General features: G+C 55.4%; 1 protein-coding gene across 1 annotated transcript in view; it reads right to left on the bottom strand.

The window, feature by feature from the left end:
- The window catches only part of DPYSL5 (dihydropyrimidinase like 5), an 80,026-nt gene that overhangs the window by 14,887 nt on the left and 42,853 nt on the right, over positions 1-22,286 (bottom strand). The window contains exons 3-5 of the mRNA XM_008254646.4: positions 3,913-4,071; positions 2,209-2,388; positions 1,377-1,445 (exon numbers count right to left, since the gene is read on the bottom strand). Of these exons, the coding sequence (XP_008252868.2) occupies positions 1,377-1,445; positions 2,209-2,388; positions 3,913-4,071 (408 nt within the window). The remainder of the gene's footprint in view (positions 1-1,376; positions 1,446-2,208; positions 2,389-3,912; positions 4,072-22,286) is intronic.

The following is a 22,286-nucleotide window of genomic DNA, read 5'->3' on the forward strand; positions in this document are numbered from 1 at the left end:
CTCTCTCCCTCATGTGACTTCACAAGGAGACCGCGTCCTGCGTCCACTCCAGCCCAGCTTGGCCCTGTTCGCCCGGGGACACCCTCGTGGGTTTGTGGCATTGAATCCACCGTGTCTTTCTTGACCAATTCCGAGGGCCCCGAGCAGGACCTGTGGCCAAGGCTCTATGAAAGACAGGGGTAGACCCCTGGCAGGAGAAAGGTGATGGTGCCGCTGTGAGACTCGTACCACACACCCGGGCCCCAGCCCCTGGCCCCTCAAGGCGGCCCCTCCATGCCTCAGGGGCATCCAGCCACCGCTGTGCATTTAAGACTTCGAGGGGGCCAGAGCATAGATGCGCCTCTCGTCTCGGTGGGAAGGGTCGGAAGTATTCCACAGGTGCTCACAGGGACTCACCCCAGAGTGCTGAGTCCCTGGCTCAGAGCTGGGGATGGGTGCTGGTATCCGAAGGCCCACTCTCTGTCCTTCGTCTTCCAGCTAGGTTTTGGGCTAAGCAATCACTGGTTGCTGATCTTGTCTCCCCCAGATCTTTGAAATCAGAATCAAGTGGAGCCAGCCGACCCACTAGGCTAATCCTCTGCCTGTGGCACTGGCACTCCGGGTTCTAGCCCCGGTTGGGGCGCCGGTTCTGTCCCAGTTGCCCCTCTTCCAGCCCAGCTCTCTGCTGTGGCCCGGGAAGGCAGTGGAGGATGGCCCAAGTGCTTGGGTTCCTGCACCCGCATGGGATTCCAGGAGAAGCACCTGGCTCCTGGCTTCTGATTGGCACAGTGCGCCAGCCATAGCGGCCATTGAGGGGTGAACCAGTGGAAGGAAGACCTTTCTCTCAGTCTCTTTCTCTGTCTCTCTCTCTCTCTAACTCTGCCTTAAAAAAAAAAAAAAAAAAAAAAAAAAGAATCAAGTGGAGCCGGTATAGTTCCCCCTTGCTGTCTCTTTCAAGCAAGCTCAAGGTCAAGTGTCCTCGGCATGGAGGAAGCTTACATCCTGGACGTCTCTCCTAAAAGTGTCTGTAAATCTGCATGACAAGGGCCAGCGCTGCACCGTAGGGTTAAGCCGCACTGGCATCATATGGGCGCCAGTTATGTCCCGGCTGCTCCACTTCTGATCCAGCTCCCTGCTAATGCGCCTAGAAAAGCAGTGGAGGAGGGCCCACGTGCTTGGGCCCCTGCACGCACGTGGGAGACCCAGAAGAAGCTCTTGGTTTTTGGCTTCAGACTGGCCCAGCTCCAGCCATCACAGCCATTTGGGGAGTGAACTAGCAGATGGAAGATCTCTCTCTCTCTCTCTCTCTAGTAACTCTGTCTTTCAAATAAAATAAATAAATCTTTTTTAAAAAATCTGGAGACAGAAGTTGGTAAGGGACACAGGGCCTTTCTTACCTCCTCCGGACGGCTGATCTCGATTCCTTCTGGGCCTGTGATCCCCAGATCCAGGGCCTCCTTAGCACCCTGAGTAAGAGCACGAGAAAGAGAATTGAGAGAAGTACAGAGAAGAGGAGCTACTGAGCCCGCTTCAGCCGCTTGCCACGTCCTCACTTCTGCAAGGCTCGGCTCCTACGGAGCGCAGAATAAACACGGGACGCCCCAGGCACTGAGGGTCTCCCGATTCTTCTATGTGACCGAACATATCTTCTTCTCTTAAAATGCAGCTCAGTGATCAGCCAACAGATCTGGGACGCCAAAGACAAGCACTCTGTATTGGCCTCAGAGTCGGGAAATGTGGACAAATCTGTAGCTCCTAGCAGCTGCCAGACCAGCAACCAAGACCTACGTGCACAAAAGGTTCAGCTGTCTTGGGACCCGTGCATGGATCCCTGGTGACTTCTCAGCTCCTCTGCACAGCTACTGGACATGACACGCTGATCCTGATATTTATTCTGTGTGTCAAAACTCATTAGAAAGACTGCTAAGAACTACTGCAAATTCAGCGGCCATAGTGGAATTTAAATGTCACACCGGGCACCATCCTCGGAAACCCGAGAAAGTGTTTGTGCTTGAAAGAGACCTTGCTTTTTCAGGACAGTGGGAGAGCTTGCATGTTCTGACTGAGATTTGTCACTGGGGGTGTTTGCATCTCACACTTCATTTTACCACTTATTTTGTCTGAGCCCTGTTGGATCAGTGGCGGGGGAGGGGGAGAGGGCCAGGAACCCGCCCTGAGAACCGTCTCCACTGGTGCCCCCATCCGACACCCTCTACCGCAGAGACTTGCCTCGGCCACCAGCTCCCCGTTTTCCGCGTGGACCCGGGCAATGGCCCCAATGTCCTTGCACGCGTGCAGCACTTGGTACAGCTCGCTGTCCCGGAGCATGTACAAGTCTTTGTAGGTCATGAACATCTGGAAGGAGTTGACGCCCTTCTCTCGCACCAGGGTCTCCATTTCTGCTTTCACCTGGAGCGCGGGAGGCAAAGGCGACACCACGTGAGGTCGGACGTTCCAGAGGCTGACCGGCAGGCAGCGTGGGCCACACGGAGGAGCCGTGGGGCCCACCTGGCTCGGTCTAGGCCCACCCACCCCTCACGGTGTCTCCCTCGTTCCCACTCCTGCAGTTGCTGTGAGCAAATGCACTCAGATCAATGACAACGGCCAGGCACGACGCAGTCGTGGGAGCTCTCGCAAAGTGACGGCCATGCTTCCCCTGTTATACACCCTTGTCCTGTGTTTCTACCTCCAAACCAACCTTCTAGGTAAATGCAGCGACTTTTCTTCCCACTGGCCTTTCCCCCATCCCCCAGGACAGGAGCAGAATGGCACAAAGACACCAATGCCAAGAACGCAGAGACCCAGGGGAAAGTGAACCCAGGAACACAGCAAAAGCATGCGTAGTGTACTTGCACACAGCGGGATGCACCCCAAGGTTGTTTATGCTAGGGGGAAACGGGAGGACCGCCGGTCTACAGGGGAAAGCAACTTGAGGGTCACTGGCTGACAGCCGTGGGCGGCCAGGACCTGGATGGTCATGGAGGACCCTGAGCCAGGTGGAGCTCACATCCAAGCCACAGTCACAGTGGAAAAGGCAAGGGTGGAGCAGGCCGGGAACAAAGAAGCAAACCCAGTGGGGGTTGTTGGGGTTTGAGCTTCTTTTCTTGTCTGTTTTTTTTTTTTTTTTTTTTTTTTTTTTTTTTTTTGGACAGGCAGAGTGGACAGTGAGAGAGAGAGAGACAGAGAGAAAGGTCTTCCTTTGCCGTTGGTTCACCCTCCAATGGCCGCCGCGGTCGGCGCGCTGCGGCCGGCGCACCGCGCTGATCCGATGGCAGGAGCCAGGAGCCAGGTGCTTTTCCTGGTCTCCCATGGGGTGCAGGGCCCAAGCACCTGGGCCATCCTCCACTGCACTCCCTGGCCACAGCAGAGGGCTGGCCTGGAAGAGGGGCAACCGGGACAGAATCCGGCGCCCCGACCGGGACTAGAACCCGGTGTGCCGGCGCCACCAGGCGGAGGATTAGCCTAGTGAGCCGCGGCGCCGGCCTGTCTGTTTTTGAAATCTGCAACCAGAAAAAGAATTACTATGCAGAATTTAAAGGGGGTGGCGCTGTGGCTCAGCATGGTGGACTCCCGGTGCAAAGGGGATCTGATCCTGCGCAGTGTCTGAGCCCTGCTCGGCCACTAGGGGGCAGTGCTCCCCACTGGGTGCTGGTGGAACCTGGTGTGACCGTCAGGAGGCGCTAAGAGCTGGTGGTCAAAGCAAGGAGCTAGCGGGCTGCAGAACTGGCCTCTGTCTCCGTTTGGTGCGGTGCCTGCAGAACGGGCTCTCTAAGTTAAGCACGACAGACCCCTCTGGAATCCTAAATGTTTATTCCTTTGGCATCTGGGGGAGTCAGGCTGGTGGTGGAGAGCCGGAGACCCCCGATGGCTCAGCCCAAAGGCCCCTGTCTTCAAGGCCACTGAGGCCTCCTTGTGGATCCCGCGGACTGTTACCTTGGGCGCCCACCAGGTGATCCCCACGTGGAGGGCGTAGTCGCAGCAGACCTTGGGGTCGGCCAGGGCCCGGCACTTCTCATAGGCATCCACAAGGGAGGTCTCCTTGTCAGGCAGGACATGGCCCATGACCATGGTGGTGCCTCCCACGAGCGCCGCCTGCAGGAGGGGAGAAGAGGCATTGGTCACAGCTCTGCCTACAGCCGCTGAAGTCGCCGACATGATGACACACAGAGACAGGGCAGAGGCCACTTCGCGAGAGGCTGGGAGGACGAACCCAGCCATGTCTGGGCAGCCATGTGGGGCTGGACGGAGGTGGAGGGGCACCGTGACAGTGGGGTCCCCCACACAAACCTCTCCTTTCTCATCTTGGGTCTCAGCTTTGGAAAAACCTCCATTTGTTACCACGCCTAAGCCAGTCCCTTTTTCTCAATGGGAAGCCCTCCCTGCAAACGACTTTCAGTCATCTTATGTATATTGATGACATCATCAAATGTCTATACACAGTGTGGAAATAACAGGATATAAGCTCTGGACTCGGGTTGGCCTGGTCCAACCCTGGCAGATGTGGCCATCTGGGGAGTGAACCAGTGGATGGAAGATCTCTCTCTCTCTAACTCTGCCTTTCAAATAAATAAATCTTTTTTAAAAAGAAAATAATGATATGGATGGCATAATCAAATGTCTTAGCTATACACAGTTAATCATAATGCATACAATATTAAATTGGATATATTATTTTATTGTCTCAAATATATGGAGTAATTTTTAAGGACATTTATTTATTTGAAAGGCAGAGTTAAAGAGAGGCAGAGGCAGAGAGAGAGCGAGAGGTCTTCCATCCACTGGTTCACTCCCCCAAATGGCCACAGCAGCCAGAGCTGTGCTGATCTGAAGCCAGGAGCCAGGAGCTTCTTCCAAGTCTCCCATGCAGGTACAGGGACCCAAGGACTTGGGCCATCCTCTACTGCTTTCCCAGGCCATAGTAGAGAGCTGGATTGGAAATGGAGCAGCCAGGTCTTGAACCAGCACCCATATGGGATGCTGGCACTGCAGGAGGCGGTTTTACCCGCAACACCACAGCACAGGCCCCATGGAGCAATTTTATTCAGATTTTTCGTATGCATCTTCAATATCAAGGTCTTTGCCAAAAACTTTTTTCAAGCGTATTATCTTCACTTCCAGCTTATTTGAGACAGAGTAGTTTATTAGATGCATGTGTGATTTATTATTGAAAAATGATCCCATAGCAATCTCCACCAGATATTATTCTGTTACAAAGAAATCATTAAAAAGTCTCTCTTGCAACTATAAGTTGTATAGTAATAATATGAGAATAATGATTAAATCTGGATTAAAGATCCCCATCTTGACTTTTTATTTCATAGGTGACTCCCAATATTAGCACTGCCCAAACACAGGCACTGGACAGAGCCTAACAGTGCTTACAACGAAAAAGCCGGTGATCTTGACTCTTCCACCCAGCGAGCATATCTCCCCTCCGAGACATTTGATGATGTCATCAATATACATAAGATGACTGAAAGTCGTTTGCAGGGAGGGCTTCCCACTGAGAAAAGAGGGACTGGCTTAGGCGTGGTAACAAATGGAGGTTTTTCCAAAGCTGATACCTGAGGGATCAAACTGAGGTCGGATTTCTTGCAAAGCTTAAAGCAACCAACAGAGGGAGGTAGCTCCAGGATACAACTGTGGGAAGCGGGCTGGAGGCGGCCGAGAGACAGAGGGAAGGGGAGCGCGCCGGGCAGATTGTAGCTTTACTCGCTGGCTCCTATTTCTGATTCTGCCAGAGGGTGCCAGGCTGACGCATTCTCATAGCAGGTGGTTGTACTCGCTTTTATCCTGAAATGCATTTCTGGCTTGTGCACGTGCACCCGGGGGTGTCTGGCATATTGGGATTTTACACACTCAGTTGCTTTATTTTTCTGTGGTTCTAGATCATTTTCCTTTGCATCCCCCTGGTACATCTGCAGCCTCGGGAAGAAGATGGGGAACCTGCAAACAAACAGCACAGGCGACAAAGGAGCCGGGACTGCCTGGAGTTGTAGGATCCAGGGTAGGAGCAGAAACAGGCTAACGGGCAAACCTGTAAGTATTTAAGAGTTACAGAGCAAGCCAACGAAATCACACGGAATGTATTCTGTCCTTCGCCTCGGACAAATCCATCTTCATAATGACCAAGAAGAGGGCCAGGCTTGATTTTAGAACGCTGGGGCTCCTCGCTGTCCTGCACCAGCCCCTGCCTGCACCCTGCCTTTATCCTGCAGCCTGCAGGCCTGTGCTCCGCCCACCCTCTGCAGAACGCTGCCTGGGGGGCCGTGTGCACGGCCTGGTGGTGTGGTCCCCCAGCACAAAAGATCTGGGCTTGTTTGCGTAGGCCCTGCTCTGGGTCAGTTGCCAAGGAACTTAGGGACCCAAGGTGGTCGAGGGATTGGCCCCACAGGAGGCGGCACCAGCTATCAGCCTGAGCAGGGTGCCGTGGGGTCCAGAAAGCAGGCCACAGACACCTCCTGCCTGGGTCTAGCGACAGGAACCAAAAAGAATTCTGGCAGCAGTCAGGAGCAGTGGCCATCACCACTTGCTCATCGTAATCGCGGGGCCCCTCCGTGGCCCACCTCCCTGGGGGGAACGGCCGGGGCAGCATCTCTAAGCTGGAATGCTTATTCCTCTGGTCACAAGAACGTCACAGGAGCAGCAAACACCCCTCCTCCCCCCAAGCAGCTGCAGGCCCCGGAGCCCAGAGCAGACGCTGCCCAGGTGCATCCTGGTTTCTCCTCTTAGGCGGGATACACGTGGAGCTGGCTTTCTCAGCACTTGCCGCTCCGACGCACGGGAGGGAGGGAGTGTGCCAGCACAGATGTGACAGACCTGCTCCGTGTCAGCCCCCACGGAACGGCCCTGCAGAAGCCAGCGCCGAGCGCGACCCCCGCTGGCTCCCGAGGCTCCAGAAGGGTTATGTTTCAGGGGATGTGACGACTGTCGGGCGTTCACGGCTGCTCAGGCCCAAAGCCGGGGCGGGCTGGGTGAGCGCCAGGGCTTTCACAGAAGTCCATAGAACGAGGCTGACTGAGGATGGCAAAGGGCTATGCTGTGCCGAGTGGGAAAGGCGGAATTCTAGACGTGTCCGAGCTGCTCGGAGCTGTGTGTGAGCGTGTGGATGGGATGGGCTCTGAAAACCAGGAAAGCCGTGCAGATGCTCCCGCGCCTCTGGATGCCGCTGGGAGAGCCAGCATTTGTTCACGCGCATCTGCCTGCTTGCATGTCCCCATTAAAATTCCTCCCAGTGGTGCTAACGGTTTCGCCAAGCAGCAGAGCACCTGAATTCACAACTGGCTCTGGCTCCTGCCTCCAGCCAGTGCAGACCCTGGAGGCTGGTGGGAGACCTGCATTTGCATTCTGAGCTCTGAGCTTAGCCCGAGGACAGCCCTGGCCATCGCAGGCATCTGGGAAGTGAACCAGTGGATGGCAGCTCGCTCGCTCTCTCTCTCTCTCTGCTTCTCAAATAAAAATATGTATACGTTCCATCTTTTACACTCTACCCAAGTACCAAAGACACAGACCAGCTCAGCAGCTTCTCTCTTGCTTGGGGCAACTTCCTTCCCTGCACAGGGACACGAGTGGCCACCCAAAAGAGGGGGCTCCCGCATTTCATCAGGCGAGCCTCACGGGCGTGTGACCCGCACAGCTGCACAAGGGCCCGCTCTCGAAAGGCCGCTGTGGTCACTGTTTGGAAATTCTTAGTAAGTTTTTTTTATTTTTATTTTTTTGACAGGCAGAGTGGACAATGAGAGAGAGAGAGAGACACAGACAGAGAGAAAGATCTTCCTTTTTTCCGTTGGTTCACCCCCCCCCCCAATGGCCGCTACGGCTGGCGCACCGCGCTGATCCGAAGCCAGGAGCCAGGTGCTTCTCCTGGTCTCCCATGCGGGTGCAGGGCCCAAGGGCTTGGGCCATCCTCCACTGCCTTCCCGGGCCACAGCAGAGAGCTGGCCTGGAAGAGGGGCAACCGGGACAGAATCCGGCGCCCCGACCGGGACTAGAACCCGGTGTGCCGGCGCCGCAGGTGGAGGATTAGCCTATTGAGCTATGGCGGCGCCGGCCCTTAGTAAGTTTTAAAACCATGAGTCTCACATTTCCTTTTGCAAACGGGCCTCATAAATGATGCAGTCATTCTTGCCTCAACTCCTCACCTGTGCCGGCCCGGAGGAGGGGACCAGACTCTCAGCCTTGTGCTGGGCTGCACCGGAACTAACACGGCCAGGTCCCACTGGGGACTGAGGACACACCACCATCACTCCAGTCTCATCGGCTCTCCCATCACCATGCAGCAAATGCCTCAAATGCCGAATCTCTTGGAAGTAAACAGCTGCTTCTGGGGCCCGGGAGGGCTGCACGGCCACTCCCAGGGGCCACCCTCTCTGTGCCTCTGGCTACACACAGCTCGCAAGCCTCTCCCTGCGGCCTGGTGAGCTCACCTGCTGCCGACTGGTTTTCCCTAACTTGCACATCTGGGTTCGGTTGGCTCCTGCACTTCCGTTCACTCCCCGGTCCTCCCTTCCGGCTGCACCACCTGGGCACGGGCCTTCCCTTCCTCTCAGGCTCTGTGCTGTCACCCCTGAAACTCACCTGCACGCTGCTGGCGTGTTCCACAGGGGAGACAGGCAGCAGCCGACCCACAGTACACTTTTCCCCAGCTGGATCTGCCTTGCATCAAAGCACATTAATGCCATTTATGGAGGTGAAACAGTACAGTGATGAGAGCCGGACTCCGAGGCAGGCGGATGGAGGTTCAAATCCCCACCCCGCCACTTCCTGGTTGCAAGACCCTGAGCAAGTCACCTACTTTTACAAATGGAGATGATGATAATTGGTGCCTCAGGGGTTACCATGAGGATACAATGAGGTAAAGCACGTGAGGTCCTAGCTCATGCCTGCACACAGACGGAGCCCCACAGGTTGGATGATTTTTAGCAATGAGCACCACGCGCAGGCAGGCCAACATGTGCACTATGTGGCCTCTGTTAAACGCACTGAAGCTTCAGAGGGGAGATGCCGGCCTCTCCTTGTGCATGGAGTCCAAGTGGCAAACAGGACAAGAAGGAAAGCTCACTGTGAAGGGGGGCGACTTCGGAATACTCGGACACTGTCTGGCCGCACAGGACAGTATTCCACAATGGTGACGGACAGCAGAGGAAGGAGAGGCCCTGTTAGGACAGGAAGGCTCCGAGCTGGACAGAGCGGGGGAGGGGGGGGGAGCATGACCTGACCAGGCTGGGACACTCTAGGGTAGGAAGTGTTGTGGCAAAGACGGGGCACAGCTGGAGGACAGAGCATGGATCTGTCTGGTTAAGGCCAACACAGGCCAGAACTGGGTGGACCTTGATTAAGCTGGATTCCATCAGATCGGCAAAGGTTGCCAACTCTTAAGTACAGAGGAGGTGGCATTGAGAACGCTTAGGGAGGGTGGGATTTAGGAGCACGGGTACTAAGGTTACACCCCCATCCCTGGACAGGTCTGAGGCCCAGGAAGGGAGGTGGGCAGCAGAGCTAGGATGGACTTCTGGTCAACCTCGGCTGTGAGCCAGGTGCAAATAGTGGGTCTGAGGGCAGAGGACAGGAGCTCACAGGGGCGTGACACATGAGCTCACAGCAGTGTCGGGATGAAGATCTGGCTGTGAGGACATGATGGAAGCAGCGTATGCGGATGGGGCATCCTGGAAGAAGCAGGTTCTGACGACAGAAGCAGCCTCTTTTCACCTTTGAGGGTGTAGAAATAAATAACGTGGAAGGTCTTATGCTTGAGCTGCTAAAAAAAATACAAGGGTGTCTCAGAAAGATCGGGGGAATGGAATTAAATTCTAAGTTTATTTTGGTTAAAAAATTTTAAATCCATGAATAAATAGCTTTTTCTTAATATAACATTTTCCACAAACTCCGCCCCTTCACAGTATCAAGGGAATGGAGATCAATATTTAGGAGCCAAGGAGTTTTTAGCGATTTTGAGATAGAGCTGATTAAGGGGCATTCAATTGGAGATGCAGATTGAACACCAGTAACGTCACTGAGCACCTGCTGTGTGCCTGCTTAATTCTCACAACAGCGCCACCAAGTGGATGCTATTTTTATTCCCATTACTCAGACAGGGAAACTGATGTTCGTATCTGTCCGGCTGGTGCAGGGGACATTCAAGCCTGGGGGGTCAGGGAGGAGACAATCAGGTGACACGGAAAGCTGAGGGTGCATGGGCCCTTGGTCCCAGACTTCTTAGCAAAGCAAGAGATCCCAGAGGGAAGGCTGTGGGGAGATCAAGAGTGCTGGTCTGAGCGAGATGAGGATCAGGAAAGCCATACGGGAAACGCACTGGGCGTCAACAGGACGCAGAGAGGGGCTTGGCCGAAGCTAACATGCGTTTTAAGGGGCCAGTCCTGTGGGAAAGGCGCTGGGCCCAGGCAGCAGGCTGGGAGGTTTGAGGGGTTGGGACCCTGGGGCCAGCGCAGGTTCAGTTCAGACACAGGCCCACACAGGCTGGGCTTGGCTGAGAGTGAGAACTGTGTGCCTCAGTTTCCTAGAAATGCAATCAGTTCTCTGATGGTGTGCGGAGGCCGGAGGTGAGCGGGAGGGAGGAGCCCGAGCTTCGGAGCCTGGCAGACCTGGATGTGAGCTCTGGCTGCATACCGAGGGGTCCGGGGTCTCAGCGCTGAACGTGTTAAGAGTGGGGCTCTGGGGGTCCCCAGAGGCAGGTGCACAGAGGCGTGGGCGGCCTGAGCAGCAGATTTCCCAGGCAGGGAGAGTGGGAAGAGAAGACTATGTGGGATAGAACCGGAGGGGCAGCCCGAAGCAGGGCATGGTCAAGGTGCAGGCCAGGTCAGGAAGATGGGGCCTGGCCGAGAGGCAGGAGGAAGCTTGGGCGGGCAAGGGCTAATGGAGGCCAGGCCGAGCCTCGTCCCAAAGCCCAGAAGCTTCCTGGCCCCCCACAGGCTTCACAAGGAGGCGGGCTGCCCTCGGAGGCGAAGATGCAGGCCCTCCTGGGAGAACCGGGATGCCGCTGTGACGCGCACCAGGTGTCAGGGCCACAGGCCTCCGGCTCAGGAAGCAGATGCCATGGGCAGCCCTGTTACGGGCAGCGGCGCCCACTGCCGATTCCACGGGGGGAATCCCCGTTTCCCCTCCCGCTGGCCTCATCCCACCCAAGGCAGGCAGATGGCCGTGTGGGGCGGCCGGGTCCTGGGAGGCCGTGTGGGCTCCGTGTCCGCCTTCCCTTCCACCACGAACACCTCAGCACAGAGCAGAGCTGGTCATACCCAGGGCCGCGGGCAGGAGCACAACCAGGGACGGGAAAGCTCACCGCAGAGGACCGCACGGGAGCGAAGCCCCCAACATCCGGGTTCTCACCCCATAACGGGTGCAAGCAACAAGGGGTGCGCCCGACAGAAGCTTCGGGATGAAACCAGCCCCTCTGCCCGGGGAGGGGGGGCATTTGGTGAACCAGTTAAGAGGATACTTGGATGCCTGCGTCCTGCATCAGTACCTGGGTTCAAGTCCAGGCTCTGCTTCGGGTCCAGCTTCCTGGCAGCGCGCACCCTGGGAGGTGGCAGGCGATGGCTCGAACCCGGTTTCCCTGCCACCCACGTGGGAGACCCGGATGGAGCTCCTGGTTCCTGGCCTAGGCCTGACCCATCCCCAGCTGTGTTGGGTATTTGCAGAGCAAAGTGGCAGATGGGAGAGCTCGCCCTGCTCTCTCTCCTCCCACCTTCCTCTGGCTTTCAAACAAGATAAAAACGTAACAAAATTTTATAAAACACAATGGAAAGAAACCAGATGCAGAGAGACTCTTGACAGCACACCTGTCGGAGGCGCTGGCCCTTCACCTGCAGAGCGCCCCATAGCCAGTCACTGTGACAAAGCGCGTCCCTGGTCGGCAGGCACACGCGGCCGTCGCCCCTGTGTCTGAGGTCGGCCGGGGCTGTGCTCCAGGAGTTCTCACAGCGCCCCCCGCCCGCTCTCCTGTGACGCCGAGAGTACGTGTGACACTGCTGACACCCTAAGTTAGCGCAGAAGTCCCCAGCCTGGGGCGCTCCCAGGGAGTGGCCTTAACCCATGGACCACGGACCCATCAATCACTGGGAGCGCCAGTCAGGGGGAGAAACACAGAGGCACGCGTGGTTTTTAAGGGAGACGCGATGCAGGCGGCCGCGATCGAGACGTTCCTGGAAACCCTGGGATGAGCTGGGCTGGCTCTCAGACGCGGCAGGCCAGCAAGGCCAGCGAGGGCGGGCTGCCCGCCAGCAATGTGCAGCAGCACCCTCAGCAAATCATCAGTGCCCTGTGGCGGTAGCGCCTGCGTTCAAGTCACTTTCAGGAAGAGAATGAGCGTTTGTTGACGGCGGACTACGTGCAATGTTCCTAACACTTATTATCTTGTTTGGTCCTCAAAATGACTCTGCAATTAAAAACGGGGCCTTGAACAGATGTTCACAGACCTGTGTCCAGAGCAGTCCTAACAGCCAAGAGGCGGAAACAGCCCAAGTGCCCACCGCTGGAGGAAAGGCTAAGCAAAGTGTGGTACCCACGTAGCTGGAATATTACCCAGCTGTCGCAAGGAGGGCCATCTGACACACTCCTTACAGCCGTTAGGTTAAGTGAAGCAGCCAGTCACAAAGGACAACAAATACTGTGCAAGGGTACTTTAAAAGGTTCATGGGAAAATGGAATTAAAATTTGGGGGCTGGTGCTGTGGCGTAGCTGGTAAAGCCGCTGCCTGAGACACCAGCATCCCATATGGACACCAGTTCAAGTCCCGGCTGCTCCACTTCAGATCCAGCTCCTCGCTAATGACCTGGGAAAAGCAGCGGAAGATGGCCCAAGTGCTTGAGTCCCTGCATCCATGTGGGAGACCTGGGTGAAGCTCCTGGCTCCTGCTTGGTCCAGTACTGCCCATTGCGGCCATCTGGGGAGTGAACCAGCAAATGGAAGATTCTCGCCCTCTCTCTTTATAACTCTTTCAAATAAATAAATAAATCCTAATAAAAGAAGATCTGGGGCTGGCATTCCATACGGGAGTGCTGGTGTGTGTTCTGGCTGCTCCACTTCCCACCTAGCTCCCTGCCCAGACCTGGCACTTGTGGGCATTTAGGGAGTGAACGAGTGGATGGGAGTTCTCTCTTTCCCACTGTATCTTTCAAATAAATTTTAAAAAATATTTTAAAAATTTATTTTAAAGGCACAGTTAGGGAGAGAGAGAGGTCTTCCATCTGCTGGTTCACTCCCCAAATGGCTACAATGGCCTGGCCTGGGCCAGACGGAAGCCAGGAGCCAGAAGCTTTTTCTGGGTCTCCCACATGGGTGCAGGAGCCTAAGCACTTGGGCCATCTTCTACTGCTTTCCCAGGTGCATTAGCAGGGAGCTGGATTGGAAGTAGAGGAGCCAGGTCTTGAACCCGTGCCCATATGGGATGTTGGCATCGCAGGCAGCAGCTTTACCCGAAATGTCACAGGGCCAGCCCCTCAAATAAACCTTAAAAAGAAAAAGATATGCATTTTCCATCAACTTTCTGAAGACCTCACGACATATGATTTCTCTTCTACAAGTTACCTAACAGGAGTCGAACTCACAGGGAAAGGAAATAGAATACGGCTGCCACAGTGGAGGAGTTGGTATTCAATGGGTAACGAGTTCCAGCTGGGTAAGGTGACCAAGTTGTGCAGGTGGACAGTGGTGGCGTTACCTTAATCTCTGGGGTCTGCACACTTGTGACCGGTAAGCTTTATGTTACGCATACTTTACCCCAACAGAAAAATTTAAAAAAGAAACTCTGTAGGGTAGAACTCCCATTCTACACATGCGCAAACCCAGGCTCTGAGAAAAATCGCACAGCCAAGCTTGGGCCAGGGTCACTGGGCCCCAGAAGCCCCAGGTTTCTGACACAGGAGGCTGCCCTGGTCAGAGCTCTGTCACAGCAAAGAGAGAAGCCAAGAGAAATCAGATCTCAGTGCAGCGTGGCCACGGAGCGGTGGGCCTGGCTGGGGAGACCGGAGCCAGGGACCAAAATGATGAAACTAGGAGCTGGGGGCTTCCCTCTAGTCCCGAGTCACTACCTTCACTGCCTAGCATCCAATTTAAATTCATTGTGCTTAGTACAAAAGCCACAGCCCCCGCCGGCTGTCTCCTGACATGCGGTTGCCATGGAGACTGGGGCTGAGCCTCCAAGGGAGGGGACCGCAGCCAGCTCTGGGAGGCCACGGGGGCCTTTGTCACTGGCCTCCTTGGCAAGGCCCCTCTGCTCCCCATGTGGGGAAGTGTCCAGGCCAGTGGGCCACAGGGATGTTTCTTAAAAGCCCTGGCTGCCCCCAGGAGCCAAGAGGAGGGATTCATCCACAACCTGGGACAAAACCACGGAACCCACGACTGCATCCCCGTGGCACAGCCCGGCGTGGCAAGGCCATGGAGCTGCTAAGGGCGGCTGCCCGGAGGCCTCCCTGGGAACACAGTGCTGAGGGGTGGAGGCTGCCAGGCCACAGGCAGCACACACCCTGGCCTGCGACCCCAGGGCCCTTCCCAGATCACAAGTGACTCCCAACTGGTGGATGGAGGTGTGCTCAGACAGGTGCATGCTGTTGGAAGAGGTGGGGGTGGGGTCTGTAGACAGACAGGTGCTGTCTGTCCCCTGACAGATCTGGGACTTTCTGGCAGGAAAAGCACTCTCGGAGGGTCACTGAGTCCTAGAATGTGCTAGAATGTGCCAAAGGAGAGTCCTGGCACTGAAGCCGGAAGGGAGAAGCCGCAGGCCTGACCTGGTGGGAACAATGCAGGCCACGGCGTGGGAGCCCGAGGGGGGGGGGGGGCTGGTGAAGGCTCAGTGGTTAGAATTTCAGTCCTGGCCAAGTTTCACCCCAGTCCAGTCTGCTCAGGACCCCCAGCCCACCCGATTCTCCACTGACTCTAAGGTTAGGCGCGGGGAGGGGGAGAGTTGTGGTGCAGGGGGTTACTCTAGGCCTTGCTACGCCTGCATCCTGCACCAGAATGCCGGTAGGAGTCCTAGTTTCTCTGCTTCTGATCCAGTGTCCTGCTGAGGCGTCCTGGAAGGCAGAGAGGATGGCTCAGATGCTCGGGCCCCTGTCAGCCACGTGGGAGACCCAGATGGAGCTCCCGCATCCTGGCCAGTCCTGGCTGTCGTAGGCATTTAGGGAGTGGACCAGTGGAGGGGGCATCCCTCTGTATTTTTCTGTTACTCTTCCTTTCAAATAGATGAAATTTAAAAAAATAAGTGCAGGGCTGGCCCTGTGGTATAGTAGGCTAAGCCTCTGCCTGCGGTCCTGGCATCTCATACGGGTACCAGTTCATGTCCTGGCTGCTCTTTTTCTGATCCAGCTCTCTGCTTATGGCCCAGGAAAGCTGTGGGAGATGACCCAAGTGCTTGGGTCCCTGCACCCAAGTGAGACTGGGATGGGGGTCCTGGCTCCTGGCTTCAGATTGGCCCAGCTTCGGCCGTTGCAGCCATTTGGAGAGTGAACCAACCAGTGGATGGAAGACCTCTCTCTGTCTCTCCCCCTCTCTGTAACTCTGCCTCTCAAAAAAACAAATGCAATCTTAAAAAAAAAAAAATAAATGCAAGGCAGCGAGTGAGCAGAATGGACTTTATCCACAGACAGTACCCCTATGTCAGTACTTACAATATGTCATAGATATTTTTCCTTTAAATAACTGGAGAATTTTACAGACAATTCTAACCCTTAGCTAATAGGAAGGGGCCACTCCAAGGACAGGGAATGTGTATCCAGCACTTGGTTAACACCCTGGGTGCACAGCTCCCTAAGTCTGTGATTTACGGCCTGTCCTAATGACGTTTGCCTCCAAGGACATAAGATAACCAAAATAACTATGAAAAAGAACAGTGAGGCTGGAGGTCTTGTACTGCCGCTTCCTAACTTACTGGGAAACCACAACCATCAGGAGAGCAAAGCACAGATGTAGAGACTGACAAATAGATCAAAAGAACAAACAGAAAAGAGTCCAGAAATAGACCTGCACAGGCACAGCCAACTCTTTTTTTTTCTTTTATTTTTAAAGATTTATTTATTTATTTGGAAGTCAGAGTTACACAGAGAGAGGAGAGGCAGAAAGAGAGAGAGAGAGAGAGAGAGAGAGAGAGAGAGAGAGAGAGAGAAAGGTCTTCCATCCACTGGTTCACTCCCTAAATTGGCTGCAATGGCCGGAGCTGTGCCGATCTGAAGCCAGGAGCCTCTTCTGGGTCTCCCATGTGGGTGCAGGGGCTCAAGGACTTGGGCCATCTTCCACTGTTTTCCCAGGCCACAGCAGAGAGCTGGATCGGAAGTGGAGCAGCTGAGACTCAAACTGGCGCCCATATGGAATGCCAGCGCTGCAGGCGGCGGCTTTACCCGCTACGCCACAGCGCCGGCCCCAAGCCAACTGGTTTTTGACAAGAGATAATCTTTTCCACAAATGGTGTTGGAACAGTTGGTTATGTGCTATAGAATAGCTATATGTGAAAACATTGAACATCTATCCTTACCACATCCCTTATATAAAAATTGACTTAATATGGATCATAAATCTAATTGGTAAGAGCTAAAATTCCTTTTTTTAAAAAAGTTATTTATTGTGAAAGTTAGAGTTACAGAGAGAAAGAGAGGCAGAGACAGAGAGAAAGAGATCCATCTTCTAACTGCTGGTTCACTCCACAGGTGGCCACAATGGCCAGGACTGCGCCAGGCCAAAGCCAGGAGCCAGGAGCTTCTTGCAGGTCTCCCAAGTGGTAGCAGAAGCCAGAACACTCGGGCCATCTGCTGCTGCTTTCCCACGCCTTTAGCAGAGAACTGGATTGGAAGTGGAGCTGCTGAGACATGAAACAATGCCCAGGCAGGCGGCAGCTCTACTGGTTATGCCACAATGCTGGCCCCAGAACTAAAATTCTTTTTTTTTTTTTTTTAAGGGAAAGGGTTTATTGGGGGAAAACAGACAGATTGGAGGGAAGGGGCGAAGAAGGAAAAAAGGGAGAAGGAGAGCGTGAGAGGTCAGAAGACGGAGAGAAAGAGTGAGAGAGAGAGGAGAGAGGAAGGAGAGAGAAAGAGAGGGAGCCTAAAATTCTCGAGAAATCTTACTGCTCTTCAATTTTGCAAAAACAAAAACAAAAAACCACAAAGATGTATTTTATCCTTTATTTGAAAGGCAGAGTTAGAGACAGAGACAGAGATCTTCCATCTTGCTCGTTCACTCCCCAAATGGCAGCATTGGCCGGGGCTGGGCCGATCAGAAACCAGGAGCCAGGAGCTTCATCCAGGTCTCCCACGTGGGTGCAGGGGCCCAAGGACTTCAGCCACCTTCTGCTGCTTTCCCAGGCACATTCGCAGGGATCTGGATCAGAAGTGGAGCAGCTGGGACTCAAACTGGCAACCATGTGGCATGTTGGCGCTGCAGATGGCAGCTTAGCCCACTACACCACAGCGCTGGTAAGTGCCTGAGTCCCTGCCACCCACACGGGAGACCTGGCTGGAGTTCCGGGCTCTTGGCTTCAGCCTGGCCCAGCTGCAGTTGTTGCGAGTCATTCGGGGAGTGAGCCTGAGAATGGAAGATCTTGTCCTGTCTCTCTCTCTGTTGCTCTGCTTTTCAAATAAAAATAAACAAAACTTTAAAATACGCAGTTTTTTTAAAAGAGGGAGGCATTGTAAAAATGTCATTCACACGTGACAGGTGTCCCTGGGGAACGCATGGAGCTCCTGCCAGTTTTCTCCATCCTCCTTCTCTACACTCCAGATGACCAACACGGCGAAGCTTCTCCTACCGGCTATTTCCGGGATGTCCGGGCTCAGCCTCAGGGGGTGCGTCTGTTTCTATTCAGAACCAAAGCTTTTAAAATGCAAGGACTCCCCGCATGGAAACATTCCTTGCAGACACTCTGTTCTAGGAACCGAGCAGGTTCTGGTCACCTGAGCGGTTTTATTCGTAAGAGCTGGACACACTCACGCTTGTTCTCAGGAGGCGGGGCCTGCTCCGGTTGGCCTGCCGGAGGTGGCATGTGGCCCGCAGGGTCTGGAGAAGCAAGAGTGCTGGTCCGAGGCAGAACACCCTGACACGGCTGCCGGGGGCCTGCCGAGTCCCTAGCAGGCTAGTTCTGCGTCTAAGAAAAAGAGGGGATTCTCTCGAATTCATCACTGTCACCATTCCGCTCTATCTGAATGTAGAACACGCACGGTCAAACGGACAGTGGACATGGACTCCAGGGTCTCAGTGCCCACCTGCTGCCCAAGAGCCGGATGTGCTTGCTCACGGGGGAGCTGAACAAACGAGGTTCCAAAGGGCTGCTCTGCCATCACCACCGACTACTCATTCGACAAACACTCGGACAGCGCTTAATAGGGGCGCCGAGTACAGGCAGAAGCTCAACTAGCGCCCCCGCGTGGTTACAACCTTCATGTCCCAGACAAGGAAATCGAGCGACAGAGCCGGGTGCCCGGCTCCTGCAGGTGGAGGGGTAGCCCAGGGCCAGTCTGTGCTCCTCACTGACACGCTGTGCTGGCATCACCCATCGCTGGATGTCACCACGTGCTCAGAGCTGTGTGACACTTGTGGGAGCCACGGGTTAAAGACCCATCCATGGTGCTCTCTGCCCCTCCGAATCCCCAGTCCGAAGAGAGACAGGCCTAACACAGGTGACAGCTGGAAAGCCCCAGGGAGACAAATGACTTCAGCTCCTAGGGAGAAGAAAGCGGGATCCTGCCGCGGAATCTTCCGGGGCACGGGTGACATGAGGGAGGTGGCCTGGAAGGCAGGGCCCTGTGCACTGGGGTGGGGTGGGGGGCAGCAGGGAGCCTGGAACGTTCGGGGCTGGGGTGCTGGGAAAGCTGTCTTCCCAGTGTAGGCTGGGGAGAAGCCGGCCACAGGGCTGGATGGGGGCCAGGGTGAGATCGGGGCTGGCCCAGGGTGAGGCTCCAGAAATGCAAAGCTGACATCTTAAACAACAGGGAGCCCACGCAGGTTCTGAAGCGGGAACACGCAAGACGCAGACGGAACGAGCTGCGAGGGGGAGGGTGCCCCAGGTGATTTCTGATTTTAACAATGTGCATGCGGAGCCTTCAGAAGGTTTATGTAACTTCAGCCCGGTGTGCACAGGACAGCCACGCTCTGCACGTGACACCCCCACCTGGGGAGGTAGGATTCTGAGATGACGGCCAGTGAGGCATCCCCTTGTAGGATCCCTTCCCGCTAGCTGTGGGAGGAGCCCGGGCAGGAAGAGGGGAAGCCAAACCCGGGTGTTCCACAGCAGTTGCCAGCACAAAATCCTCACCTGGCCTGAGCTGATCTGGTGAGCTCAGGAAGGGGACGTAGCCCTTCCTGGTGAGACTGGAGAGGGATCTGAGGGCAGAGTCCCCGTGGCCAGCTCGGCAGCAGGAGGCGGGCACACGCCAGGCGCACTGGCCGCCAGCCTAGCGTGGCCTAGGCTGAGTGTCAGCTGGGGACCCTGGCCCCTGAACTGCAAGAAACAGTTCTGGGCAGAGATCCCGGACTGCCTGCCCACACCTGGACAAAGGACCCAGTCACGCTCTGCCGGGACCCACGGCCTGCAGAACCAGGGGCTAAGAATTGAGTGCTGATTAAAATTGCTAAGTCTGCAGCAACTGGTAATTAGTGACAGCAGAAAACGAACACAAAACTCTCCAGAAAGTGGAGGGGTGAGCGTTTGGCACAACGGTTACGATGCTGCTTGGAATGCCTGCGTCCCAAACTGGAGTGCCTGGGTTTGAATCCCGGCTCCTCCACTTCCAATCCGGCACCGTGCTAATACGCACCCTGGGGGGCAGCCGTGACGACTCAAGTACTGAGTTCCTGCCACTCATGTGGGAGACCCAGACTGAGTTTACAGCTCTTGGCTTCGGTCTGGCCCAGCCCTGGCTGTTGCAGATATTTGGAGAGAGAACCAGTGAATGGAAGATCTTTCTCTGTTTCTCGCTGTCTTTCACATAAATAAAAGTAAAAAAAAAAATTAAAAACTTTTTTTAAAGTTAGTGGAAAAATAGAATTTAAAGATAAGCAAAATTTTTGTTTATTTGTAATCAGAGTTACAGAGAGAAGGGGAGAGAGAGAGAGTTTTCCATCTGCCGGATTACTCCCCAAATGGCTGTAATTTGCTGAGGCTAGGCTAGGCCAAAGCCAGGAGCCAGGACCTCCATATGGGTCTCCCATGCAGGTTCAGGGGGTCAAGCACTTGGGCCATCTTCCACTGCTTTTCCAGGAGCATTAGCAAGGAGCTGGATCAGCAATGGAGCAGCTGGGACTCCAACCAGCACCCATATAGGATGCTGGCATTGTGGGCAGCGGGTTAACCAGCTACGTCACAACACTGGTCCCTTTGAGCTGGCATTTTTTTTTCTCCATTTATTTATAAGGTAGAGAGAGACATACAGAGAAATATTCCATCAACAGTTTCACTCCCTAAATGCCTGCAACAGCTGGGGTTGGAACAGGTTGAAGCCAGAAGCCTGAAGCTGCATTTGGGCCTCCCACGTGGGCAGTAAGGACCCAAGCACTTCAGTCATCACCATACCTCTCAAGGTATGCACACTAGCGGGAAGCTGGAACAGGCGTGGAGCTGGGACCGGAAGCCAGGCACTCCAACAGGGGACACGGGCACCCCACGCTGTGTCTTAACCAAATGCCTGGCCCTCCACAAACTGCAGGCCTCTCGTGCACCCGCAGGAAGCTGCCGAGGTGCAGCAGGGACGTCTCCAGCCGGCTGCGGATGGGCAGTGACATCTCAGGCACTCGGGGCTCTTCAGTGGGACTGAGTGACTGAGCAGAGACAGGGCAGACAGGCACACAGCCACGTGACCCCAGCCAGCAGCGTCAGGACAGAGGGGCAGCCAGGCAGCAGGGAGGTGAGGGCCACTTCCCCGAGACCTGCCAGGATGCCGGGCGGGCAGACGGGGGCATGGCAGCACAGGCACGCAGGTAGATGGGGGGATGATCTCACAGGCACGCAGGTGGACGGTGGGGGTGGGAGATGATCTCACGGTGCAGCCAAAGCGGGTGGGTCTTTCCTCCAGGAGCCCAGGCCCGGCACGGCAGCAGGTGCCGCCACAGGGGACCTGCACTTACTCTGTCTTACACTTAGTCTTGCGTTCCAGGTACTGTGTGAAGCATGTGCCCCGCCTCGCTCCACTGAAACCTCACGACTATCGCTGGGAAACAGTGAAACCCGGCGGTGTGGTTCTGCGGGGCCGGGGAGAGCTCCTGCAGGCAGAGGCGCCCCGGTCCCGCCCCGGGTGCAACCGTGTCCTGACGCCCTCCCTTCCCCGGGCACAGAAGGTGAAGGAAACGACTGTGCAGCCCACTGAAAGTCACGGCCCGGGTGATGTCCGGTGCTGGGGTTTCGCGACACCTTCAGGCGGGCTGTGGAACTCAGACTGGGAGACCTGCGTCTGGTCTCCCAGCCCTTGGGCTGGGACAACTCATCCCTCCTCTGGGTCACTGCCAGCTCCTACGGGAACACCCGTTAACAGGCAAAGATCTTGCAAGACTGGGTCCCTACCAGAGCTTACAGACTGGGAAGATATCTGGGTTGGAATTAAGCAGAAACAGAAGACTAGAACCAAGGAAAAAGAAGAAAGGAAGCGAACAGCCTTTCAAGGCTTCAAGACAGCAAACTTCAGAGACAAAAATGGCAAAAAATGATGGATGACCAGATGCTTGGTGAGATGCGAGCGCGGGGCTGGGCACCAGCGGCAATTCATTTGTGCCTTGGCCTGGTGCATCGAGGCCCTTCCAGACAGGGTCCAGGCCTCTCTGCGGGGGCAGGACGTGGCAGGCTGTCCTAGCTTATGCCACAAGTGTCCCCTTGGCTGTCCCCACGCTCCCGAGGTTAGGTGCTCTCCTGGGTAGCATTTGGCTTCCCCTGTAGGTTGGCAGTACAATCCCCATCGACGCTGATTTTGTTTGTGGGGGACCATCTCTCTCTACGACTGGACTGTGTCTGGCACAGACAAGAAGGAGACTCTGGCCTTGCAAAGAAGACCAGCCCCAGCCGGATTTCTGTTTGATGACGCCGCTTCCACTGCCAACATCTGCCTTACTGATGGTTTCTGTGGGGTACAGCAGGAGGACAGAACACTGGCCCAAGGCAGCTTAGCAAGTGTGTGGGCTGTGGGCCCCAGACCACAGGCCCCTGGAAGTGAATAAGAAATGAAATAAGGAAGACCAGCAAGGGCAGGACAGGCCAGGGCCACGCTTTCAAAGGGGATTCAGGAAGTCAGCCCTGGCACACAGCGTGCAGGGCACCGAGCCATTCAAACAGCAAGGAAACTCCCTCAATAATGGGCCTGCCAGGGTCAGAACCACCAGGGATG

This window comes from Oryctolagus cuniculus, chromosome 2 (genome assembly GCF_964237555.1).
Source record: "Oryctolagus cuniculus chromosome 2, mOryCun1.1, whole genome shotgun sequence".
In the NCBI taxonomy this organism is placed as follows: Eukaryota; Metazoa; Chordata; class Mammalia; order Lagomorpha; family Leporidae; genus Oryctolagus; species Oryctolagus cuniculus.